Below are 27,893 nucleotides of genomic sequence, written 5' to 3'. Positions count from 1 at the left end.
AGCAACAGAAGACTCTAATACCATTAGGTAAGGCTTCTCTGAAATGCAGCAGATCTCCTTACTATTAGAAGAGACATGTTGAAATGGAAAGAACCATGTGGTGGGCGCCTGTAGTCCCAGCTACTTGGGAGGCTGAGGCAGGAGAATGGTGTGAACCCGGGAGGCGGAGCTTGCAGTGAGCCGAGATGGCGCCACTGCACTCCAGCCTGAGTGACAGAGCAAGACTCCATCTCAAAAAAAAAAAAAAAAAGATTTAAATCAGGAGACCCAGGTTTAGGTCTCCACCCAGGTGTTTACTCTGGTGTTGGGATTCTAAATGTTGAGTCTTCATCTCTAGAGTGGGAGGAGTATTTACTGCTTGTCTTTCCTACCTGTCATGCTGTCTGGGTGTACCAAGGAAACAATGTAGATAAAGGATTTTTGCAATTAAGTACAAAGGTGGAGAATTGTTATTTCAAATAAAAATTTTTGTACAGGATGCAAGAACTTAAAGCGAAATATAGAAGTTACCAAAAACATTTCTGAAATCTGTTTTCTTCTTGTTTATGTATATCAGCAAGAATGTGGAACTGCTATAGAATTATTGAGAAAATCTTAAACTCGTTCATGGAGACATACTTTCCAGAATTAACAATGTGACCAATTAAAACCAAATAGTCCCCCTTTAGTCCATGGTTGCTTTAAACAATATGTTATGTATTAATTTCTTTCTAATGACTGTGCATAGCTTATTGTGTGATGTATGGGCTTTGTTATATTTATTAGTGCGATTATTTTCCTATCAAAACTAGCTTTCAGTGAATATCTTTCTAACATACATCACTTTATACTAGTCAGATAAACATAAAGCTTAGGTGAAGAGTGGACAGTATGGAGTGCTACAACTCTTGCAGAATTTACCTAGCAAGTTTTTCACGTTTTACTAGAAAAACCAGTGGAAACAAAAAAATAAAACATGGTATGACGCAATTTGTTTATTTTTAAGGCATTTATATTAGTCTTTGCAGGGGAAAAATACTCTAAAGCTAATGAACAGTTTACGGTTACTATAGTTATTTTGTTTGGTGGGATTATGGGGAACTTTAATGCCACATTTCTGTAATGTTGGAATTCTCCAGAGTGTGTGTGTGTATGTATGTGTGTGTGTATATATATATTTCAGTAAACAGTAAGAATGAAAAACTTAGTGATTTAAAAGTTTCTTTTGAATTTCAAATATCACAAAGTGGACACCTGCTTATATATTTCCTTTTAAAAGTCACTTAACATTCTCATTTCTACAAGCTCATAGCATATGGCACCAGGTATAGAAATGCAGAGGCATCTGTCTCCTGCTGAAACCCTGCAGTTGGGATATTGGGCGCTTCTCTTTGGCAGAGTGTCTCTCCTATCCTCTGCCCGTGTTAGAGTTTACTTTGTATTGACACTGTACTTTTGTGGGAGTTCTGACGCCAAAGAAGTTTTAAATCTGTCCCTCAAAGTCTTCCTTTCATAAGAAGATTTAATTGGGTAATCCACTCCGCAAAGCATTTTAAAATGAAGAATAAATTAGAAGTAACCAATGTCCGCATTAAATTTTTGAGTGACGATTAAGTAAAAAAATTAATTCTTGGGTAATATCCTGAGGACAATAAAACAAAACAACAAACTCTTTGACAATAATACAGGTCAAATATATTTTATATTGTCATCTTTACATGTGATATCTAGACACTTATCTTTAAATATGGGGGTTTTGAGAGCAGTAACCTTATCTGGTTTTTTTTAAAGGAAGTTTTTGTCCTTTCATCTGTTGCTATAACACAAAAAGAGCCAGATGCATTTTTATTGAATTTGGAAGGTGTGTTAGGGATGACCTGACTTAAATGCTAATCTCTGAAGTATATGTAACATGAGCGAGCACTAGGGGAACCCTTCCAAGCAGTAGGCAGACATCATTGTGGAGCTAAACTAAGCACAGTGCCTATAGACCAGGGTGCTCTGAACAGGCGGAAAGAGTGTTGACAATCAGGAATTGTCAATGGGAATTGCAAATAGGAAGACTCAGGGGCAGAGTGGCAGCTGCAAGCACTGATTTGCAATTATGCCACTTTCACTGGGAACTCTGAGTACTCCAGTGTGGGTAGCCGCTGCAGCTTGCTCTCTTTTAATGAGGATTAATGATTCCTTTGAGCCTCACAGTGGAGAGCAGCTGGTATGGAATGAGTCTGCCATGCCATGTGCCACAGTGCTCAATGGAGACCTCTGACTTTTACCCTGTTAAAGTCTATTTTGATGACCACGTGAACTGCGTAGAAACTGGGTCCCACCCCTTTTCTCCTGAGAGTGGCACTCCCCTCTGCCCTTTTGGCTCTTTTGATTCTCTTGATTTCCTTATTTCATCACTTCTTTCCTGCTAGCCCTAGTGGGTCATTTGACAGCTTTCAGGGATCGGGAGAACTTAAAGCCTAAGAGTGTGTGGTTTCCTAGGCACTCCCCCACCCCTCAAAAGAAAAATGCAAGTCAGCTATTAAAACAAGCTAAATACGTTTATTTTTTATTTTTCAATGTTTGGAGACACTCTGGGGTGGAGCAAAATTGATGCCAACAGTCTAATTTAAAAAGAGTCTTTTGTTCTTTTCATAGAATGATTTTTGCTAGGAAATGGATATATGTTTCCAGACATAGTGATTTGAGGATCCATTAGCCAAATACATGCAACCCATATCCAAAAAATGCTTAGGCGTTGATTTTAAACATTGGATAGGGGATAAATTATATAGCATGATCTATACAATTGTTGCGACTTGTTAAAACATCTTCATGTTATATGAGTTCTCAGTATACAAGGGGATAGCGGGGAAAAACCACGAGTAGACATATGTTCACTTGTTGGGTATGCACTGAGTTCTGCCTAATTGAGATAAGTCAGGATACCCAGAGAACTAGTATGTAGTAAACTCCCTGGCTCTAGGGAGTTTACACGTGACACCTGTGTTTATAGGAGAATGACGAACACCAAGTTAATTAGAAGGGCAGCCAGTATATGCAGAGGTTAAGAGCCAAGAACTCTGGAATCAGATCAGCTTTTGAATTCTAGTTCTACCATTTGCTAGCTTCATGAGCTTGGAGAAGCTTCTTATCTCTTATCTAGCATTGTTTTCTTCTGTAAAATATGGATAAAGTTGCCATAAATAAAGAAAATATTCTTGTGTGTCTGAATACTGTAAATTTGGCCCAGAATAAATGCTCACCAGGTGGTTAGCTATGCTGTGTTGTTTCCTGTGGGTCTTTAGAGGCTGGGCTGGAGGAACCTTCCAGCAAGCCAACACTTTGATGACGGCTATATGGCACGGTTTCATAAACCTGAAATTACAGTTGTGAGTAGACCATTTTAATTTGTTTTATATTTCTTTTTGAAATTAGTGACCCTTTGTATCTGGATTAAGAGCTGCCACTTCCTAAGGCCATATAAATCACAATAATTGATCAATCAGGAGTAATTCTTAATTTACATCTTAGTGTGAACAGCATGGTAATTCATTGCATATGTGCTGACATAAGTGTTCCAAAAATAAAGTCAAACAATTGTGTGCTCAATATCAGCTATTTTTAAAGTGCCAAAAACATTAAGATTTCTGTTTCTATGTTGACTCACGAGGAATATTGGGATTTTCTTAAAATAATGAACAGTTCATCTTTCTTTAGCAAAAATGTCCCTTGAACATTGAAATAGTTGAGTTTCTTTTTAGGGTAACTTTTTTATGTTTTGATATGAATGTAATACACCATTGTAGAAAAATTGAAAACTACAGTAAGACATAAAGATGAATATAGAAACCCTTACTGAGACTAAGTATTATCTTGACAAAATCTTTATCTGTTTGATCGTTCAGGAATGGATACAATGGCTTCTGTGTTAGAATCTAATGGGGCATGGGAATTGCATAAGGAACAGTAATATTTTCATTACTTGTCCTAAACTCTAGTTTAAATGAAGTGGGATAACTTCAAGTAAAATAGGATTAATTATGATTTTGTTGCAGCAGCATTATTGGATTTCTGATGCTTTGTGTCATTGTTTGAAATAACTGAGTCAGTGTGCTTGTAATAAATATAAGTGAGATAATATTGACATATGAGGGGGACTTGGAATAGAATTGCTGGTGACACAGGAATTTGTAGAAGCAAGAGAAGCAAGAATAAAGATTTCATCATTTTTATTGAAAGCTTGAAACTTTTTAATACTCTTTACAGAACAACATCTTAATTTTACTACAAGGTAAGTTTGAAAACTAGAAAAAAGAACTACATTCTTTTTAGATGATGGTACCAAAGTTGTTGACATTTATTATTTCTCCATTCAGATGCCCAAGTTAGCATCTTAGTACCTAGAGGACTAATTCCCTCTGGTATGTGAACCAATAGAGAGAGACCTAACCAGAGGAAGGACAATAAGGGCCAAGTTAGACGGAATTGTTTTCTCAGAGAATTGTTACCTAAACCTTGGTATTTGCATTTTAATGAAGTTCCAGAGAACACTTTCACTTATATCAGCTACAGTCTTTTAATCTGCATTTTTTTTCTTTTTCTTTTTCTTTTTCTTTTTTTTTCTGAGATGGAGTCTTGCTTTGTCACCCAGGCTGGAGTGCAGTGGCGCAACCTCAGCTCACCATAGCCTCCACCTCCCAGGCTCAAGTGATTCTTGTGCCTCAGCCTTCCAAGTAGCTGGGATTACAGGTGCCCATCACGCCCAACTAATTTTAATATTTTTGGTAGAGATGGGGTTTCGCCATGTTGTCCAGGAGGAGCTCGAACTTTTGACCTCAAGTGATCCACCTGCCTTGGCCTCCCAAAGTGTTGGGATTACATGTGTGAGCCACTGAGCCCAGCTAATCTGTTTTGACAAATAATATTTTTTAGATTGCTTACCATTAAAGAGCTTGTGAAATACTTATGAATATGTATGACTCTATATGAATATATGTGTGAATCTGAACATTGATGCCTGAACATAAGCACCTTGTTGGCTTCACATTAGTAACTCATGAGATTTCACCTTCATTTTGTGTAAGTCACTTGAAGACCCAAGACAAACTGGATGAAGTTTTAAGCTGTTTTGTATATAGTCTGTGTTTAATAATCTTCATTAATACTTTGTAAGAAATGAAAGGAGAATCCTTTGGGCAGATGGTATTATGTAAAGTGGTGACAAGGAAATCTTTATTTTGATGTAGGGACCTAATTGTGAAGCCTATTTATAGGTAAGTTTAGGTCGATTTGCTTGATACACTTAGTAAATCTTATAAGTGAAATTCAGAGGTTCTCATCTATTAAACTTACCAGATTTAACAGAACATACAGGGAGTTACACTGATTCAGAGGGAAAAGGACAAGGAAGGCAATTGGTTTTCTATTTAAATAACATTTTTCTTTTCTCCTTTAGTTTGTTTGAAAGATAAGCCCACAACAAGTGTCGGCTGCTTTTTGTCATGATCAGAATATTAAAGGATTCAATAATAAGAGCTGTTTGTGGCCTTTTGTAATAATCCATCCCAGTTCTAGGTGGTCTTTTAAAATTTAAAATAGTAGAGATAGAAGAGAGAAATTCAATGTGCTTCCTTTCATTCTGAGTCACCTTCCTCCAGTCTTGATTAAGCATGATGCTTGTGACAAATACAAACCGAAAGCATATAAAAATAGCATCATATCTCCTGGGAGGATGGCCCTTAAACTGTTTTATGAATATTCAAGAGAAGAAATCAGTCACAGGGCAATGGAAAGAGTCCTCCTTCATCAGAGAAAAATCAGAGTGAGGGATAGTCAGTGAAGCCTGTTTAGCATTTTGTATCAATCATCAAACCTAAACAAGTGTTTCTCAGACTCGAGTCAGTCGTACATCCACCTGCTCAGTTTTTGCTATATATGCGCCACCTGTTTTGCTGAATGTTCACCATTCTTAAAGCAACATTGTTTTAACTTTATTTTAAAAAGAAACTGTGTGTCATGACTGTAAATGGAAAGTCATTGTCATGTGTTGTAAATAGAAGATAAGAGTAAAAATAAATAATGAAAATGTAGAGTTAGTCAATTTAAACTAGACTGCTGAAAACTCTGGTCTTTGAGCCTTGCTTTCTCTTTGTCTAAGAGCAAAACTAATGGGAGTAGAAGTCAGGACAGTGGTGGGAAACAGGCCTGAGGAGGGCTTTTGAGGGTGCTGGTCCTATTCTGCTCCCGATCTGGGCAGTGGTTCAGGAGCGTGTTCACCTGTGGAAATGCACCAAGATGTACACTTAGGATGAGTTCACTTTATGTTACATTTGGATAAACTTTATTTTTAAAGGTGGCGTTACCTGTTTACAATGGCATAGACATGGAACCAACCCAAATGCCCATCAGTGATAGCCTGGATAAAGAAAATGTGGTACATATACACCATGGAATATTATGCAGCCATAAAAAGGAATGAGATCATGTCCTTTGCAGGGACATGGTTGTAGCTGGAAGCCATCATCCCCAGCAAACTAACACAGGAACAGAAAACCAAACACTGCATGTTCTCACTCATGAGTAGGAGTTGAACATTGAGAACACATGGATACAGAGGGAGGAACAGCACACACCAGGGCCTGTTGAGGGGTAGAGGGTGAGGGGAGGGAACTTAGAGGACAGGTCAACAGATGCAGCAAACCATCATGGCACACATATACCTATGTAACAAACCTGAATGTTCTGCACATGTATCCCTGGTTTGTTTTGTTTTGTTTTGTTGTTGTTTTTTAGAAGAAACAATTTTTTTTTTTTAAAGTAGTGTTACCAACATTTTTGCCCCAGATTGACTCTGTCCTCTGGATGTAAGCAGATGGGTTCGAGACTGACAGTAGAGTGACTTGGATAACTTGGGTTAGAGATTGACAGTGGAATGACATCATGTCATTCAAGGTCGTTTAAATGGCAGAGCCCAGGGTCACCTAAAATAATGTGAAGTATTCCCTGACTTCAGCTTGCCCAGGGCTGTCATGTACCAGTCTGAGCTGGACTCTTCATGTGGCTACTTTGGTTTGGTTGGTTGAGGAAAGGAAGAGTCCTTGGAGATGAGAATCCACTATAGAGAGGAAGAATTCTTTCACTGCTAAAAACCTCAGAGGCAGGAAGGTAAATATTAATGTCACTGACCAGAGATTGGGGAATCCTTCTTTGATAAACTTTTGTTTGTTTTTATACAATTCTGAAAAACTGTACTCTCTTTATACATTTGTTGTAGCTATTTACTGTATGTATATTTGCCCGTCATGTGGCCCAACCATAGTTGTAAGTATGACTCGAACAGCAACTCATTCTACACTGTTCTTTGAAAGAATATTCTGCACACTTCTTTGGTACTGACCTACAGTAAGAAACACATTTTATATGTGACCCAGTGCAGCACTCACAGATGTAAGTTGGCCTGGGATTTGTATAAAAATGGAAAAAATGTTTCATGTGAGATATTTCCCATTACTGCATACAATGTAGTCTGGTATTTGTATTTTATTGTTTTTCTTTTAATGTCGTTTGCCACGCACTAAGTTGATTTCATGGCTCACTAAGGGGCAGTGGCCCACAGTTTGAAAACATTCTGCTTTGGAGGACAGAGCTGTGCCTTCGTGTTAACAGCAGATGTCTTTCTGATATTGTACCCTGGGGTCTGTTGGATCTGCTCATGGCAAAACTAAATCAAACCTGTTGCAAAAAGAATGGAGTCAAATTTGATATTAGGCTATATAGGACTATATTTGTAAAAATAATCTCCTCTTCCTGTTACCTTTCCACTTAATGGACTTCTTACTTGAGGCAAAGTTCGTGGGCCCTGCACTCCATCAGCAGATGGATGGCATTAACTGGTGGTCGTTTGCATCATCATAGACTTACCACAAAGGGACGTAGCTCCAGCCTCTGTAGGCATAACTCATTTCTAAGTGTGGAGCTTTGGTGTGCAGGGTAATTTCGTCTCCAGTTGAGGAGATTTGTATCAGCTTGATGTTTGATGTGGATGCTTTGTGTGGCATGTGTGGTGATTGCCTGCACTCTGGATTCTGGTGGGAAGATGAGAAGTTATACCTAAACAGGCCTCTGAATCCAGCATCTCTGAAACCCCCTTGGTGAAGTGTACCTGGGAGGTTTGCAGTTAGGAAAAGATCAAGGAAGGCCCTGCTTGAGTGTAAGCTCTTGAGAGCAGGGACTCATTGATTGTGCTCTGTACACCGTGTATTCTCAGTACTAAGCACCATCCCTGGTACAGAGTATTCAGTCAGTAAATGTGTGTCGCCTGACTCAGAAATAGATGTTCAAGTCACACCATCAACTTCTGAGGGTAAAACGGCAGGCACTCTAACATTAGAAGTATTCAGGGCAGGTGATAGTATGTCATGAGGCCTTGGGGACATTTGATACTTTGACAACACCTCCTGCAGACAGGTGGAATCTGCCAGCTGTCCATACAGGAATAGCAGCGGGTTAAAATAGACATCTTTCCCAGTGTCAGGAGGAATTTAGGAGTAAAGAGTTCCTTTATTTAGAAGCAGGGGAATGAGTGGGGTTGCCAGAGAGAAATCGTGAGGAATCCCTAATTTTGTTCTTTTTAAAAAAGATAAATATAATGGTATCATAAGAAAATCAGGAGTTTAATTTTTGGTATGCCACATTGGGTTTTGTAAAATCTAAACTTTAAAAATCTGCATTTATGAATTCCAATATTTGTATTTCAAGTAAACCTTTTTCTTAGTCCTGTTTAACAATAAGACTTAGGAAATTGTGTTATTTCTGGTTAACTGGCTCCATGCAAGACAGTGTAAGTTTCCTTTAGCAGTTGTGCTTTTTGCTTATGAAGGTGCCAGCTTTGCCACCATGTTTGGAAAATAATTAACATTGGTCACCTTTGTCCTCTCTTCCTTCATTGACTTGGATCTTATCTGCCTGTCAAAACCCGTTTTGGCAACATAAAATCAGTAGCAACTAAGTTCTGGAAGATACCTTTGTTGACACCTATTTTGAGTGTGTCATTTCTTCGATAGAATTTTAGTCACTGTTGTTGTCACAGAATTTCCATACATCTTCCAGGAAATAATTCCTTTGCCACAGCTGCTTAATTAAACCGAATTCTCAGTGAAGCAATAAAACACAGTGGAACTTTCCGAGGGTTTCTGGGGGTGTGGAGGTGCGGCAAGGGGGTGGATGCAAATGAGGACATTAAGCAAAGGCCTGGAGAAAGGTCTTCATGGCTTCCTACCAACAGGCCACAACCTTGCTTTGATGAGCAAGATGATGTTTAAAGCCTGTTGTAGTAAACAGATTTATTTTACCTTTGTATTGCTAGCTGTCTGCCAAAATGTTGATTTGTGTTGTGTGCTGAACTAGTGAGAAAATGTGACAAGCTGAAGATAGAGGACTATTCTCAGAGAATGTCAATTATGCTGAACACAATGTAAATCTTAATATAAACAAAGAGACCAAATAGAAACTTCCTAACAGACATTTCTGATCTGTTTTTCTAATATCATTTGCTAAGAAACTTTAAAACTTGAATTCCTAAACTTTAAAATGGTAAAACTAAGGGCAGCTATCTTAGTTTTTGCTTTAAACACTCAGCCAAGAAAGGAAACTAAAATTGTTTAGAGTTAGTGGGGCATCTGCTTGTGTGTTTATATGCCAGCCAATTTAAAGCTGAAATGTTATCTCTTCAAAGTGGAGGCCGCCTGGACTCACATTAAAATAGTTCATTTTGTAAAAAAATTTTTTTAAAGATTTCTAAAGGAGTAAAGGAGAAGATAAAACCAGTGCAGTTTCTCTGTCCTTTTGGGGTGTTAGATGGCAGAAGTCATTCAAATGGACGTTTTCAGTGGGTGATATCCCAATTACAAAAGTTAAAAAGATAGTGATAAGCTCTCTGCATACTTAGCTGCTTATGTCAAAATGTATTGGTAATTTTGAGTACATTTAATGTAGCATTTTGCTTAGTTTGGTATTCTAACAAGAATGAACATATTAATGATAGAATGCAACATAGTTTTTGTATTGCTTTAGAGAGACTGCCATGGAATGCTGTTAAGGACATACCATAGTAATACTAGAATCTAAATCAGAACACTAGAGGAATCAAAATAACTGTTCCAAGTGACTTTAAAACAAACAAAATCCTAGGTAGTTTTGTTAAGTTTAATTAATGTTTTCTCTCTTTTCTAAATCAGTTTTTATTTTCTTATCCACAACACATATGCATACACACAAACACACACACACACACACACACACACACCCCCCATTAAATGAAGCACCACTTAACTTGTGCTGGAAATGTAGCCACTTTCTTAGTTGGACAAAATATGTTTTTAGCACTCAGGTTCAACGTGAAAGGGTCTGTCATTATCCTGTTTCCTGGATGGAAGTGGTTATTCTTCTCTATTCATTTTTTTTTTTCCTTTCCTTCCTGACTTAACCTGTGTGCCACCTAAAGTTCAGTAGCAATCTTTGAAGGTGCTCCTGTAACAAGGATGCCAGATTCTGCTCATTAAGAGCATTGAAATAAAAGTTGCAGGTTATAAATGGCCTGCTTTTTTTTCCTCTTTTTTTTTCTCCCCTCATTTACCACAGTAGACAGAGGGAACGTCCTGGCCTTGTCAGAGAGAGAAAAGAATTGCCCTGGCATTGGAAGGGAAAACATAAAGCTAACTGTTGGTGGCTTCATGTTACAGACCACCTAGGAGACAAAGCTAGAACTTGACGTCTTTTAGACCTTATTTAAGGAAACTAAAATGCCATTTTCATTTAATTTAGGAGAATATTGAAAGTGGTGGTAGACACCTTGCTGAATATCTCTGGAGACTGGAAATAAGCTATTTTTGCATGATGTTAGGGTTGCCTAGTAGGTTTAATAAGCTGGTTATGGCATTCCCATGAGCAGAGTCTAATGTGGGAACAGTCCTTCCATCGTACGTTTGTGAGCTGTTCGCTGTCATGAGTTGGCCAACTTGAGGGTGGACTCCTACAGTGATAGATTGTGTGAGTTACTATGGTTTTAGGTGAGTATAGACCAGAGGCCATCCTGTCCTATTTGACTTGCGGAGTTTTCTACCTTGCTGTTGTTAAATTTTGTTTTGGGTGCTGAAGGGACTTACGGGGGAAAGAGAAGCTCCTGGCGGCCATGTTTCCTTGGCAGAGTGTGACCAGATGGACACACAGGGAGAATGGGAGGAGGGTGCAGAATGTGAGGAGGGTCACAGTGGGCTAGTGTCGGGTATCTAGCGGAGTTCACGCATCTGTTCCCAGGTGAAAAGTTCTCGAAACCAGTGCTGAGAATATCAACTGCTAGCCTGAGGCTATTTTTGCCATATAGTTAATCTGTTATTACATGGTCCACGGAAGTGCTTATGTAGGAAGAATTTACTTCCATAAAATTCTACCTCTTTCATAGCATTGAGCAGCAATATATGTAGTGGATAAGGGTAAGCTAGCTGTGTGGGTTTGAATCCCAGCTCTGATATTTTTGCCATGTAGCCTTGGGCTAGTTCCTTAAATTTTCTGGACCTTCATGTTCTTGCCTGAAATATGAGCACGACAGTTCCTATCTCATAAGTTAGGTGTGCTGATTTAAATGAATTAATATATCTTAAGATTTTAGGGACTGTTAGAAGAGTTCTTAGTAAATAGCAAGTCCTCAGTGACATTATCACATTATGATTATTGATAGTTTCCATTGTTGAGTGGCTCCTGTATGCAGTTGAGTACATACACAATGAGCTCAGGCAGTGAGCTGGTCCAAAAAATGCAAAATAGTGTAAGGATATATCAGTAGAAGTATCACTGAATAAGCTGAGGTCACATCTGTGTGATGAAATAGTATGCATTTATTAAAACCAATGAGTTATATCTGTGTCTGTTGGAGGAATGGGCTGTTTCCTAATATGCTATTTCATTTCATTGTCCCCACAACACTGCAATAATACATAGTATCATTCTCATTTTACAAGTGACACCACTGAGACTCAGGGTAAGTGCCTTCTCAGAGGTCACACAGCTGACCATTGGGGATGACGGGATCCGAATCCATATCTGGCTCTGTGTGCTTTCCTTTATGCCACATTTCTGTCCAGCCAGATCCCATGCCAGTGGACAGTTGGAGCCGCATTGAGTTATTGGAGCCTCATTGAGTTATTGGAGCCTCATTGAGTGAACAAGTGTAAACAAAACTGTGTGTGTATATAAACAATAATCATCATAAAAACATTTAGCCAACTGTGTGTGTGTGTGTGTGTGTATAGATATAATATACACTTCGTTTTAAAATGTATTTTTGTTAGTATAGGTATAGGAAATAATGAGAATTTGTACACAGCAAGTTGCCAGCAGTGGTCTATCTTGGCGAGCGGAGTGGTTTCCCAGAGTTTTTTACTATAATGTATAGTTCATTTTCTTTAAAAGAAATACTTTATCGAAGGCACCATCCCCCAAATTAAAATGTTATGTGGAGTTGCCACAATCATTGAAACAATAGACATTTTAAAATAAAAAAGACAAATCTCCACGTGCCTTCCTCTCGTTTTCTTCTTCTCATGCCCTGAGGTAAGCAGTTTGCAGCCCAGCACAAAGCCTTCCATAGCCTTCTTCATGATTATACAAAATAGAAACACATGTACACATATGAGATGTCAGTTTTTCTTTTCTTTTTTGAGACAGGGTCTCATTCTGTCACCCAGGCTGGAGGGCAGTGGTGTGATCTGGGTTCACTGCAGCCTCAACCTCCTGGGCTCAAGTGATCCTCCCACATCTACCTCCTGGGTAGCTGGTACCACAGGCATGTGCCACCACACACAGCTAACTTCTTGTGTTTTTTGTAGAGATGGGTTTTCGCCATGTTACCCAGGATGTTCTTCAACTGCTGAACTCAAGCCATCTGCTTGCCCTGGACTCCCAAAGTGCTAGGATTACAGATGTGAGCCACCATGTCTAGCTTTTTTTTTTTTTTTTAAATCATTGTCTTTACACAGATGCAATCCTCTTGTGCTCATTTTACAACATGTTTTCTGTAATAGCATATTGTGTCCATTCCTCCAGTAGATACAGATGTAACTTACTGGTTTTAATAAATGCATGCTGTTGCATCATATGAATGTGAGTCCACTGTATTCAGTGACATTTCCATTGACAGAGCCTTAAATTGTTCTGCATTTTTTTGGACCTGCAAATAGTACTGTAATAATGTCCCTCTACCCATTTCCTATAGTCTTGGGACTTGGACTCCAGAAGTTGAATGTATAATATACACTCATACAATTTTTAAAATTGGATTTTCCACAATAAGCAGATACTTCTTTATAATCAGAAAAGAAATCTTAAATAAAATAGAAACGAAATCTTAAATAAAATATAAATAACTAAATCACACATTCACACCCACACACAGACATACTCACACAAATTCCAAGGCTGGTTATTGAAAGATGTGTCTTCCAAAAGTAGAGTCATGTTTATTCAAAGACAAACATAACATGGTTGGGTGTATATGTTCATAGCATGGGGAGCGTTTAGTGTGTTTTAAAATATGAGGAAAAATAAAAAACATCATAAGCAAACCATCAGTTCTCTTTGAGAGAAAGCTGCTCACACACACAGGTGATTCTTTCTGTGAAAACTGCCAAAGGAGTGTTGCTTATGCTTTTCATAGGTCTGTTCTCCTTACGTAGGAGTAGATCTGAACTTTGGAAATTTACACTTGAGTAAATCTCAAACTCCAGAATGTATCCCTCCTCCCCAAAAAAGGGCATTTTACTGAAATAAAATCTGTTGCTGGTTGCTTCTGGTATGTTATGTCAAAGTTGTTAACTGGATCCAGCAAAGGCAGCTGCATTGTATTTCAGAATTAGTTCGAGGTAGATTTTATTGTTATAAAGCAAGATACAATTGAAGCCGCACTCTGGGAAAATAGCAATAACACAAAACATAGTCATTTAGGCAGAATTACTCAGCCACAGATGTCCAGAGAGGTATAGGAAGAGGTCCATATGCACTTTTTGTAGGCAAACAAGTCAAGGTTACATAAAAGCCCTATTTTGAGTCTTAGGCAGGATGTCAAGAAATTGCCTCACAGGTGAAACAGCCCCAGCCACAGAAGAGGCTCTGTTGTTACTTGAGTCACTAAACCATTTGGATGGAGGCCAGTGCAGCCTTCTGCTCTTTATGTCAAGTTCCCATCTGTAGGAAATAGTGCCTGGTGACGTCACAGGATCACTTTGAGTCAGTGGTGAGTAAGGCGTAATGCAAAGAGTAATGGGAAACACTCGAGACAGTTCAGAAGAGCAGGGAAGATGCTGGTGTGTTTGCCTCTCTGGCTAAACCAGCATGGCTGTGAGAGCCGGCTGCATGACAGACAAGAGGACTGCATTAGCTCTCTGCTCAGATTCTTTGTGGTTTGGGGAGGACAGAACCCCAAAAGGATCTGATGAAAGTTACGGAGCTTCATGCCAAAAAATTTACATTCTCAGAGGCTCTCATCCCCCCTCCCTCTCACTTGTACATGTACAATTTCATGGAACTTGTAGACTTCTTGGGACCATTCATGAACCTCTGTTAAGAATTCTTAAGTCCTTTGCAGGGTCCTAGACAAAGCTCTGAAAATTGATATTTTTCCTCAGCCAAGATCAACTCAATTCTAAAATGGATTTTCAGTTTTTCAGCTCAATAAATCAACACCCATAGGAGCAAGACTTGGGGGTCTGAGGTACCAAATAACATGGAAATGATAGGTGGAGACTTAACAGGAATGTGAAAGGCCTTCTTTTCATGGGTTAAGTTCTTCTGGAATCATGGCTGCTTTGGGGAGATTTGAAGTTATAAGTTTTTCTGTATAGGTCTGAAGGAGCTTAGTCTAAATATTATGATGTAAATATGACCACATATAAATACACAAACACACACACACACACACACACACACACACACACTCCATACCTAATGGGATGGATCCCATGGAGCAAACCTCAACAATGGTGCAGTGATTTACAAAATAACCTCTGAGTTGCGCCCTTATTACAGTCAGATCCTCAGTGGCGAGCTTCTTGCTTCTCAGTGAAATTCACTCTTACACAGGGGCAACTTGCAGTGTGCCACATTCAGAAAAGCTGGTTAAAGTGTAGTCTCTGTTGTTTACAAATTTGGGCTAATTCTCAACACCTATCCACCTCCATGTTCTTATCCAAAATATGGAAATCATAATAGTACTTTTAAAATAAGTTTGTTGGAATCTGTAAATAAAAAAACAATGTAAAGTATTTGTAAGGGCCTTGGCATATCTAACATGCTAAATAACTGGTAACTCAAATTGATTACTCTTTATGATTATCTAGCAGTAGCTGTTTATTGGTCTTAGACCCCACAGAGTAGGACTACCATTTATCTATGTAGGTTGTTATAATAAAATACCTTAAACTGAGTAATTTATAAACAACAGAAATGTACTGTTCATAGTTCTGGAGGCTGGGAAGTTCAAGGTCAAGGTGCTGACATATTCAATGTCTAGTAAAGGCTCTCTGCATCAAAGATGGTGCCTTCTTGCTTTCTCCTCACATGGTGAAAGCGGCAAGAGAGCTACCTTGAGCCTCTTTTCAAAGGGCAGTAATCCTAGTCTCAAGGATAGGACCCTCATGACTTAACCACCTTCCCAAGACCGCACCTCTTAATTACTATCACATTGGGTATTAGAGTCAAACGTATAAATTTGATGGGGACACCAACATTCAGACCAAATCAAGGACCTTGCAAAATCAGTGCACCTTGGAAAATTTTTTCTTCAGATATTACTGAGGTAATTTTCAAAGTCTAGGGAGTAGGGACTGGCTAAGAGGAACCGTGTTTAACCATGTAATACTCTTTTAGCAAACCAAGTGCCCGTGTAATTTTTCAAGCAGTTCAAGAATGGAGAAAGAATTCTGTCCTAAACTCTTTCTGCTTCATTAACTGAAATGTTCACATTTCTCATATCCAAGCAGAAAGGGGGCAGGCTCCTCAATGGTCTCAAACTTGGATTAATGGCCTCTATTAATTTATCTTTGAAATAAGAAAGAAATCCTGTGGGTCCCCAGTGTATTGACAAATTTTTAACACTTTACCCATAAAATCAACCAATCAAGCTCTCTCGCTCTCTCTCTACCCCTTCTTGCCAGGCTTTTACTTTTCGTCACTCATTCTCCCTTTCCTTTTCATCAAAACATTTCGTTCGAATTTCCTTTTCCCCTATGTAATGGGAACAGTTACAGTAACTAAAGGTACCTTGAAAGAATGGTCAAGGACCATACCATAAAGGATCCCAGGAGTCAACAAATGGCACACTTAAGATAGGATCCATCAGAGAGATTAGTAAAAGGACCATTTTCAAGGATATGAGAAGAGTGTAGGACACAGGTTGGCAAACTTCTCCTGTAAAGGGCCAGATGGTAAATATTTTCAGCCTTGAAGGCCATGTGGCTTTTGCTTCAACTATTCAACTCTGCTGCTCTAGAGGGAAAGCAACCATGGACAGTACCTAAACAAACAGGTGTGTCTTCCAGTAATATGATTCACAAAAACAGGCTCTGGGGCCATAGTCTATTAAACTCTGGGGTACAGGAAGAAGAGCATAGGGCAGTAACTGGGCTAGTAGCAATGCTGTGACTGGTCTTGGGCTTGAAGGGCAGGAGTGGAAGGAGGTACCAGAACCTAGAAGAAAGGCAGTCTGTGAAGGGGGCTGTCTAGACAGGAGCTGTGCACTCTGGAGAGAGCACTATCAAGAGTCACCCCACAGGAAGGAGCTTTGGGGCAGGACCCAAATCTAGGCTGCATTTCTCCTCTCTCCCTTGGTTTTCCTCTCCTGTACTCCATTGACTGATCCCAGCTAGAAGCCAGGAAGTGAGAGAGACCAGAGAACCATTCTATACAAGGTATCCTCCCTGGGGACGGAGAGCAGGGTGGAAAAAGGGAAGCTCTCTGGCAGGGGGAGGAAATGAGATACGGCACACGATGCACTCAGCGTGGATTCCTCAAGTACCAAGGGCTCTTGTTTATTAATCCTAGTCATCACAAACATCTGCGTCTCTGAATACATGTGGTGTTGCAATGTAAAACATAAGTGAGTAAAGGAAGCATGAGTAGAACTTTCTACAGAGATCCACTCACAGCAGAAGCTAGTCATGTAAGGGTTTCTCATCCCTTGGGTTTATCAAGCTTTCCTCTAGATTCATTGTTCTGAAAAGTTGCTTTTGGAAAGACATTATACGAAGATCTGAATTTGGGTTTGAAGGCTGGGAAAAACCCTCTTTGCTAAAATGAATGAATGAAAATTGACCTCTTATAGAATGATTCATCAACTATGCATGAGCGAGTGACTCCATCTAGAAAAGTATTAATTTAGTCATGTCCCAAAACATCACATCACATTGCAGATTAAGGTCAGCAAAAATGAATGTTTTGACAGCCCTGCAATCAGTGCTAATAGAGGCATTGAAAGTAAGTGTCTTGAGAATGTGGGTTGTGCTTGATTTAATGTGTGCTTTTTTTTTTTTAACTTACTCTAATTTAGTCTCATCACTCTTTCTCCAGAAATTTCACTTATCTCTAAGACTTTGACTTCTTTGTCTGTAACTCTAAATGTAGAGTAACACACACCAGCAAGATGACAGTTCTGTAACGTCCCACTGTTTTAGCACACAGGATAGATATTCGTGTCTATCAAGTGTATTTAGGACAGTGAGTTCTATCGTGCAAAATTGAAAAAGGTAAAAGCTGGATGATTTCACCAGGCTCTTTAAGAAACTTGTGTTTGGTGGTAATGCTTGTCTTGAAAAGATAAATTTCCTAGTATTTGGGGGAACTTAGAATTCTGCTTGCATCACCCTGAAAACTTGTTTCTCTACCTTTTATATAGCTGGGGTCACTGATTTTTTTTATATACAGAAAGAAAAAGTACATGTAAAGTCCCTGCTAAAGTCAAGCTATGGCATTCTTCTTTGGCACACTGGAACCTAGAAACACTAGCAGTTGTCTTGACTTGTAGATTGATTATGGGACACAATGCAACTTAGGTCTTGAGGATGCAGTTTCGCTCAGCCTATATCATGTATATAGATATCAGCTTTATTTCAGCCTTAGTTTTGATTGGCTTTGGGTAACACCTCTCATATATGTAAACTGTTATTTTAATCCATCTCAATTTAGACTGTGTTCTCCCATCCTTAACACTGGATAGAGCTCATTTCCTCATTTTGGGGTAGGTGAGGGCAAAGGAAAGATGTTGGAAGAAAATAGGCAGCTCCCTATACCAGTGTGTGTGTGTGTGTGTGTGTATGCACACATGTGCGTAATTTCTTCCACATATAGTAACTCCCTGCAGAATGATAGCAACATAACTGAAGATGACTTCGCTTGATTTTTCTCTTTTTCTCCTGTCCTTCTTTCCTCATCCCTCTGCCCCCTCTTTCTCTTTCTTTCCATGATATTTCTCCTGAACTTTCAAATTATGTGACTCTAAGTTTAGGCAGTCAAATATACATTTGTTAAGAGGCTCACTACTTAGGGAATATGCAAAAATTGGTTGGATCACCATAAAGAATCATAGGAAAAAATTTAAAACTCAGGGATCAGTTAATTCGGTCTCCTACTTGTCTAATGAGAAAACAGGGGCATACAGAGCTGAAGGACCTGTTCCCATTCCGTCATCTGATGGCTGCAGAACTGGGACTGGACCCAGTCTTTATTTGCCCTCTCTACAATGCAATGCATGTTCTTTCTAATGCCCTCCTCTTTCTCCTGAACTTTCTCGGATAAAGTTCACATTTGTCTGTAAGCAATTTATTTTTTAAGCACAACTCACATTTGTGTCCCAACTGTAAATGTTATGAAGTTTGGTAGTTAACTTTCTATTCAATTTGACTGCCATTTCTCGCATTTCTACTTGAGAAGGTCACTGTGTTTGATCAACTCCTGGGAGAAAAAGATGAGATGAGGATTTTTGGGACAACTTCTTCTTGTGTGGTGCTTCACTGAGCTCGTGGCACATGTTAGTTTGGAAAGGAGATTTGCCTTGAAAATGGGGTCTCCGAACCCTCTGGGAGGGATAAGGTAGCACAGTGGAGTTGGTCATGCAAGGATGGTTTTTCAGGTTCCGGCACCGGTGTGAGCTGTGAACAGCACACATATTGTATTTGCTCTGTAGTTATTTGTGAACTTTCTCAAGAAGTACCTGTGTAACTACAAACCCCTATTCTTCCTTTTCAGTACAGTATAATGCCATTTATGTTCATTAGTTCTTTAGGCGATCATGTTGAATTACAGAAATACCAATTTTTGTGATAATCATGAACTCCTTTAGAGCTTGGAGATTTTCTGATATGTTAACTTATTAACTTTTTTATTAAAAAAAAATCACTTTGCTCTCTTGTATAGCACTTCAAAGGAATGACACCTTATCACAGCCCTTTGGTGAGCTGAGAGATATAAAACTCGGTTATATTTGACAGTATGCCCCAATAGGACTGTGCTGTAAATGATGGGATTGTTTAGCACAGGCTGAACTGCCAGACATGGAAAGGGGCTAGATGAGAGGGTAAGTTGAATTTGTTGTAAAAAGCACCTTCTTATCTTTTAGGTTGAGTCAATACTGTTTTCTGCCTTTTGGCTATTTTGCTGTATTAAAAGTGCTGCTTCTCACTTTGGGAGGCCAAGGTGGGTAAATCACTTGAAGTCAGGAGTTCGAGACCAGCCTGGCCAATATGGAGAAACCCCATCTCTGCTAAAAATACAAAAATTAGCCAGGCGTGGTGGTGGGCTCCTGTAATCCCAGCTACTTGGGAGGCTGAGGCAAGAGAATTGCTTGAACACGGGAGTTGGAGGTTGCAGTGAGCTGAGAATGTACCAGTGCACTCCAGCCTGGGCAACAGAGTGAGGCTCCATTTCCCCACCCTCCCCCACCCAAAAAAAAAAGTGCTTGTTCCACTGAATTCATTGACTTTATTTCTGTTTTTAAAGAAGTGTTGTGAGGGGAGTGGCTAAAAAGGACTTCTCAGCTATACCAGCTCACTCTGCCTAATTAGCATGGTCAAGTACTCAGTTTGGTTTTATCCTGGGGCAAGTTCTCTTGATGGTGAGAAGATTAGCAGTCAAGAGGCTCCAAGAGAGGGGTTAGAGTGTACTTAGAGGACAGCCTTTAGCTTTAGAAGATAATTGATGTTTGACATTTTTTCCCTTTATAGGCTGAGTGTCAAATATCGGACAGGGCTAGAGCCCCCTCATTAATCCTGACAACTGTTACTTCTCTGTGATGTTAGAATAAAGGGTGTTTGCTCTTTTAATGTCAGGCCTTCTCTCCTCCTGCAAACCACTCACGTCCAGAGGATGTACTAAGAGGCTAGCTGCATGCTTTTGCGCGCAGCTAGAAGTTTGCATGTGTGGCAAGGCAAACTTGACCAGCTTATCTTGAATGGGATAGAAACACTCTTCTATATTTGCTGTGAGTATTTTTAAAGTGGTACAGCATGGGTTAATGTTTAGAGCTGACTGTGGTAAGGACCGTGTGCGCGCGCGCACGTATTTGTGTGTGTGGCTATTTTTAAAGCCTGATAAAGTATTTTTGGTGGACTTGCATAGATTTGGAAAAATGAAAACCATCTCTGACACTCACCTTTTACCACTGAGGTATTCCCATAGAACAGGGGTTGGCAAACTTTTCCTGTAAAGAGCCAAATGGTAAATGTTTTCAGCTTTGGGGGTCATACAGTCTCTGTTGCAGCTCCTCAACTCTGCCATTGTAGTGTGAACGCAGTTATAAGCAATAGGTGACTGGATGAGCATGGCTTTGTTCCAATAAAACTCTATTTAATAAAACAGGTGGTGGGACAAATATGACCTGGTGACTGAGGTGTGTTAACCCCTGCTAGAAAGTTCTACTGCTTAAATATAGCTCTGGCTTTGTGGCTAGATTTCATCTTAGAGGACACTTTGCCCCTCACTTTGCCTCCTTGTCTTCCCAGACACCACATTGCAGATTGTCCCTTGCTGCAGTCTGTAACAGAAACATGATTCTGGGTGCTTTGTATGTACTGTGTCTTTCCCTGGCAACTGAAGGCCCTGGAGATCTTGCCTAGCTGTTGATCTGCTCTGGGGTCCTACCTTAATATGTTCTGGGGTCTTGTCTTGTCAGAGAGGGTCACTGTAGGACCTCAGAGAGGCCTTTGGGACAGGTAAGACAGATCAGCATTTCAACAGATCACCCCTGGTTTCCAGCCAACTATCAACAACCAACCTGTGTATCTTACTAGAGGCTCTGAGATAAGCCTTAATTCCGGCACACTGTGGGACACAAAAGAGCCGAAAACGACCCTTTTGCTAATGAGTTGTGTGGTATTTTCTCACTTTATCTCAGGTTTCCAGCCTAACCGCTCCAGGAGCTATCTTTTCAAAATTCCAGCAGTTTTTTCCGAGTTTCCCATTAAACCATTGAAATCCAAATGACACATATGCATAGTTTTCCCAAATGCAGGAGGGAATCTGCATTTTTTTATTGAAAAAGGGAGGTGGCACTCCTGCAAAGTAAAGCTGCTCCCTCTGCCTCATCCCTCTTGGCTCGATGTACTTATTTCTCTGAGTATCTGATTTGTTGCTGTCTCTGGGCAGTGTTGCTCCTTTTTTGTACTGCTGTCCCACTGCTTGCAGTGACTCAGGTGTGCTTGGAACCAGGACGCAACCAACTGTGGTTGAGTTATATTCACCCTGACAGCCGGAATGTACAGTGTGATTTATGGGAGTTGTTCACACAGAGATCCCCAGATAGCTTGGTTTTCTGACATCCATGTGAAGTGTTGAGGCCCAGGAAAGAGGAATACACTCCAAGGAACCAATGGATGCTAATGACATTTCTAAGCACTATGATGAATTGAGCCTGGACTTTTTAATGTCAACTTAAGAGTACACTAGAATAGAACACAGCATTGGATTTCCATACAACTAAGTTAGCAGCTAGCAATTTAACCAGATGAACTTTGTTACTTTGGAAGAGCTTATTGAAATCTCTGAAAGAGGGATGAGAGATAAAGGAAGAAAATCAATTCGTGTGACCACACATTAAATGGATCAAAACTTAGCAAATTCACAGCCTGGGCAAACAGATTTAATGGTTTATTTTTATCAATTTTTTACCGTGGAATTTGAAACAAGAATGACTTTGGACACCTGAATTCTACCTATTCACTCCAGCTTGCTTTTCTTTAAAAGAAGGATACCAAATGAAGTGATTTTTAAGACCTTTTTTGCATTGAGTCAACATTTTGTTGACGCAAACCTAGTTAGATTTCTAAAAAGTATCATACTGTCACTTGCTCAAGTTAAGTATGAAATTGCCTAGGAAATTTTTTCTAAACCCAGTGCCATGTTCCATTCTTTACCCTGCCCTATTGCAGCCCAAGGATTGGAGTGAGTGGAAAGTATGTTCCTGTTTTTTCAAAACAGTGCTCAGGACACATTTGTGACCACACCAGCTTCCGTCGCACTGCCGCTTCTGGTCTTCCGGTTCTGAGCAGCCGTCTTAGAGATCAACTTTTGTAGCAGTCTGTTGATGAGGTGAGGGCCGCCTGCTCAGGGGAGATAAAGGTAGAGGTCTCCAGGCTCTTCTCTGAGGGCAGGACTCTCACCCCGGCAGCTGCGGCTTTGATTGAAAAGGTATGTGGCCCTCTGGAGCTGACTTCAACCAAATGGCATTGGTCTTTGAAAAATGTACTTTAGCACAGCCCCTGTGGAACGTGTTTACTTAAGGATTTTACCCCTGTTAGAAGTGAGAATGTGACTACAGCTGGACTGCCCCTCACTGAAAGCATTTGCTGCGAATGTGTCTTCTGCTAATATGTTTAAGGATCTGTAATGAAAACAGAGTCATTCTGAAATAAAAGGACATTGACATAAAAAGCGGTAATGGTTGATGCTATCTGTTTTTTAAGATAAGGGTTTTGTCACAAAGGCACGATTTATGGTGGGAATACTGAGTAGCAGTAGTGTGGCAGGTGATAAATCACTTTTCTCACCACTGGATATTGAGAAAAAAGGGATACAAACACCTTTTAAAAACAGGAAAAATAAAAGCACTCCAGGGCATGTAGTTTATGGAAAACATAGTAGAGAAAGTGTGGTAGGACTGAGATTGTGTGTATGTTGTTGACTGAAATGTTTTAATCTCATTTGGAGGCATCGTTAAGATATATTTTTGTAAAACTGAATCTTGAAAAACTTAGTCCATACACTGGGCAGCATATAATCATGCTTTTTAATGTAGGGCTTTCACGGTAGCTATGATGGTGATAAAAATCACGATCTTTCTCTTCTCTTTACCTTGTGCACAAGTTTTCTTCTGCCCATGGCCAGGTAGATGAGAGCAAACAAAAGCAGATGTGTTTATAGGATGTTAAGGGCAAGAACAAAACTAATACCTTAAGAGACGTTTTAGGAACCTCTTGGAAGCCATGAGTCCAGGGAGGGGTTATAGAGTCTGGGCACCTCCTGGGCACCTTCATCCTCCTCCTCCTCCTCCTCCTCCTCCTCTGTTCTCTGTGCTGGTGGAAACTTGATACATTGCCACATGGATGGGGGCTCATACGGGCCACCACTGATGCTTCATTGCAGATGGGAAGGCTCTGCTCCTGGATCAGTCAAAATCAAGGGCTAGCTTTTGAGGAAACCTGAATCTAAGCAGCCGGTCCCTTGGAGCAATAGATTGTCTTAGAGAGGATTCCTTCTCTTTTAGAAGACTCTGTGAATGCATAATCCCATCAGTAAGTGAGCGTGTGGGTTAATGCCACATTAATTACATATCTGGGGATATGTTGGGTGCAGATGTGAGGACTCCTATGCCATATAGCATAACACCAAAATTCAAGAATTGTATTCATATGCAGCCTTTACTTTTTGGCCAGTACAAAAACAAGTGAAATATGCCTGTAATTATTGCCATAAAATAGCAATTCATAGTCTCGCATTTTGTTAACATCCGTTGTCTCTTCCAGATGTATGCCTCATAAGTTGGTCAGTCAGTATTCGTTTGTTTCATCATTCATTTATTTGTTTTCTCATTCATTCATTCATGCATTTGAGGAATACTTGAGACCTTCTACATGCCCATTGTTGTCCTTGGTGCCAATACACAGCAGAGAAGAAAACAAGAGTCCTGTCTTCGTGCTGCTTAATCCTAGTAGGGCAGAGCCAGGCAGTAAGCGAGACCAAATATATAACGTGTCAGCGGGGTACTATAAGTGGTTGGAAGAAAAATGAAGCAGGGTAAGAGAACAGAAAGGAATAGAAGGCTAAAGGCTGAAATGACATCATTTTCTCACCCCCTCTCAGGAGTTAGTGTCACCCAACTCCTCTCTGCCTCCTGCCTTTTATCCTAAAAACAGCCCCGTGAGGGGGCAAGCAGGACTGTCATTTCCATTTACAGCTGATGAAACTGAGGCACAGGGTTTAAGAGATGGTCACGATGGCACAGCAGGTAGATGTCAGGTCACTCAGAGCCCCTGTTCTCAACCCCTCGAGAGTTCCTTCTCTTCACCACTGCCAGCCCCAGTCCAACCCAGCGCCTGGCCCTTTGGCCATGGGCAGGCTCAGTAAGTGCACGTTTGAACCGAGGCACTGTGCTAAGCGCTGGGGAGGAAGAGAAAGGTAACCTCAGGTCCTGCCTGGAGAAGACCCCAGACTAATGAGGAGTGCTCCTGGGAATACCCTGCCACAGGGCTGAGATTCGGCACAGGGCTGTCTGTCCTGTGTGTCTGTCAGTGTGTGTGCGGGTGTGGGGGTGGGAGGCTTCTGAGAAAGCTTCACTGAGGAGCAGCTGATCTCATTGCAGAGAAGAGGAGAAAGGCATTCCGTGCAGTGCAAATTGCCAGTGTAGAAGCCTCGGGGCTTAAGAGAACGTGACATGGAAGAGACAGGAAATATGTACTCTTGTACAGGTATGCGGCACACGTGTGGCCCCCTCCCTCCCAGCCTCCTCACTAAAGATTATTAAGCTGCCTATTCTCCTGGTTCACCTGAGGCTGTTTTGAGAGAATCTCAGAATCTCAGTGTTCATTTCATACGACGTTCTTCGGGCTCCTCTTGTTCATCTTTGCAGACTGAAGTATTTATGAAGGACCTTCAGAAATCTGATTACTCCTGATGAATCAAAGAGTAAAGAAGAATCAAACATGATTAACCAGGTGAGGCAATGTGATAAAAGGGGTGTATGATTTAGAATAGGTGAGCTGGGTTCAAACTTTAGCTGCAGCACGTACTTTGGGCCAGTTATTTTACTTCATAAGACCTCAGTCTTTTCATCTGGAAATGGGAATAATGATACCTGCATCCTGGGAGAGAACGGGCAGAACAAGAATTTCAGCAAGGCTCTATCATTTCAGTTATCCTTCCCCTGCTACAGTGCGAATCTGTCTTAAAGACTGTAGGTCTGGCTTCTGCTAATCAAAGAGAAACAGTTACAGCATAAACCTGGGCTACTGTGTTGCCCTGGGATATGCACATCACCTGTTTTAATCCCAGGATTTTTACTTTCCTCCTAGTGCTATGGCTGATTATTTAATTTTTAGATAATCGTGTAGCAAATACCATGTATTAGAAGGTAGGGCTATAAAAAGAGTATACCACAAACAGAGTTTAGTTGTTAGCCAACAAGTCCCAAGCTGCCTCTGCTGCCATGTGCTACCATATCAAAAGAGTTGCCCGGGAATCCCCTGCTGACATCGGTCTGTCTCACGTGGGTGATATTTGGAAGGTAGTTTTGGTGTGTATTTGTGTTGATCATTATAGTAATGACATGCATTTACCACAGTTCTGTAGGAGAGCGACTCTCAGCTGTGGTTTAGAGACAGCCCTTTGGATCTCCAGGTATCTCAAAGGCTATAAAACTTCTCAAGTCAAAACTAGTTTTAATTTTACTGCTTGAGAGATGCAGTATGAAACATATGACAGCAATGAGTGTCTATTTTTGTAGCAACTCAAGCCGCCTGTTTTTTTAGGGAAAGATTTATAATAAAAGCACATAACTGTAGGGCTTTTAACCTTGATTTAAAAAAAGACTTTCCTGTTCGTTATCATATCTAGCTCTGGGGAGATGGGCAGGTTAGTGATGATCTGCACCATTTTACAGATGAGATCCCTGAGGTGGCTTTGTGGCTTTGGTCCAAGAAGCCATTTATTTTTGACTCCTGGCTTCACATGGCTCCTCCCTTGACTGGCTCCTTCTTATCCCTAATCCCCTATCTTTGTAGCTTGTCTGTTACCTATCAAAGGAAGCCATGTCTGATTTCTCTATTGGAAGTTAAACTGTTTTTCCCACCTCTGGTTTCCCTTCAACTCCTTATTTATTTCATTATTGCATTAGCCACTAGTTTTATTTCTTGGGTTTTCAACTGGTAATTATTATTTAATTTTATTGATGAGTCTGTTTCCAGCATAAGAACAAAAACACATAAACTCCATGAAGGCAAGGACCCCATCGTTGTACTTCTGTTGCCCTAGGGTGGTGCCTGACACAGCAGACACCCTTTGTTAACGTGTTTGGAAGGGAGATAGAAGCTAAGTTTAAAAGACTAAGCTGATCTTTGAGTGTCTATGTTCCAACAGCAGAAAATGGACTAGAGGAAGGCTGTTTGAGGTTTGAGAATTATTATGAAAGGACATTTTTACAAATGAACCAGGTTTATAATTCAATATGTGTAGAGTTCTCTGAATCATGTCTGGCAGATAAATAAGACTTGCTTTTGGGGGAGTTTTTTTTAATTCAGTGGGCTTTGAATTAGAAGGAATTCCAATGCTTGTTCTTGTTCTGCTTGAGTAGAATTGATAAAATCTGTTAATCATCAGTTTTGCTTTAAACCCTTGAGGAATTTTTAAACTTTGGGAACTCAGGTCATGATTTTGAACTTTTATTTCTAATAATGTTCCTGGCGTTTTTTATAAAACAGATTTTGTTGTTACTATTTTTTTAAAATCCTTCTCATATGCATATATAGTTTGAAAGTCTTGTTCCTAAATCCCCATTTTACAGATTGTAGAGTCCAACATATGGAAATAATTAAGGCATTGTCTGCTCAATGTGGAAATATCCAGGAAAGTTATGAAGAGCTCCAGGAAGGATAGATGTCCATGTTGATCAAACTACCAGGTTCTTAAAATGTGTTGCTTTTACATTGTGTCACATGGGTGAAGCAGAACAATTCTGTTCTGGATGACTTTTGGAAGGCATGTCTAATAATAACTAGGTTTTTCTCGTATATTTTTCCACTGGGTCAACTCTATTACTTTAGATATCTGGGGCTACAAGTAATAGAGATTTCAAATCCAAATAGCTTAAACATGTTATTTTAGGTACAAGGACAGGTGATTCCCAGGTTAGTGAGTTGAGGAGCTGGGTGGCCTTGTCAAGGATCCAAGTTGTTTGTGGTCATCCTTAGCATGTCAGAGTAGTCTCCTCGTGGTCAAAATATGGCTGCCACAGATTCAGGCATTGCATCTCGGCATGACAGTCTCCAGAGACACCAGCAAGACACCGTTTTCTTGTCTTTGTAGGTGTGAAGAAGCTTTCCAAGAAGCTCTAGAACAGACTGCCCCTTGTCAGTGGTTTGCTGGACAGAATGAATCACGCCAGTAATCCTACAGTGGGCCATAAATTACCGTGAATGGCTTGGACCAATTGGGATTTAGGCGCTTTCTCTGAGGGCAAATAAAATACAGGTCACACCATCAAAGGAAAGGCAGCAAAGAGATGAGTAGGCAATAAGTGGTCATTGCCATACCAGATTCATCCTACTGGAACCCCCCTTTACGGATACATATTTTTTGCTCTCAAATAATGAGCATTTTCAAAATCAGGACAAAAGGGT

The 27,893-nt window shown here is 40.1% G+C and overlaps 1 protein-coding gene across 2 annotated transcripts in view; it reads left to right on the top strand.

Annotated features, from left to right (window-relative positions):
• LOC105479592 (PDZ domain containing ring finger 3) overlaps window positions 1–27,893 on the top strand; it is a 239,846-nt gene that overhangs the window by 30,138 nt on the left and 181,815 nt on the right. Inside the window, exon 1 of one of the 2 annotated variants that reach the window (XM_011737613.2) lies at window positions 251–25,214. The exons of the other annotated variant lie outside the window; for it this stretch is intronic. Within the exon in view, the coding sequence (XP_011735915.1) occupies window positions 25,203–25,214 (12 nt within the window). The 5' untranslated portion in view covers window positions 251–25,202. Of the gene's footprint in view, window positions 1–250; window positions 25,215–27,893 lie in introns of those variants that run through there. 2 annotated transcript variants of the gene reach the window in all.

This window comes from Macaca nemestrina, chromosome 2 (genome assembly GCF_043159975.1).
Source record: "Macaca nemestrina isolate mMacNem1 chromosome 2, mMacNem.hap1, whole genome shotgun sequence".
Taxonomy (NCBI): Eukaryota; Metazoa; Chordata; class Mammalia; order Primates; family Cercopithecidae; genus Macaca; species Macaca nemestrina.
Note: the sequence above shows the minus strand (reverse complement) of the source record. Positions and strands in the feature narration are given on the sequence as shown.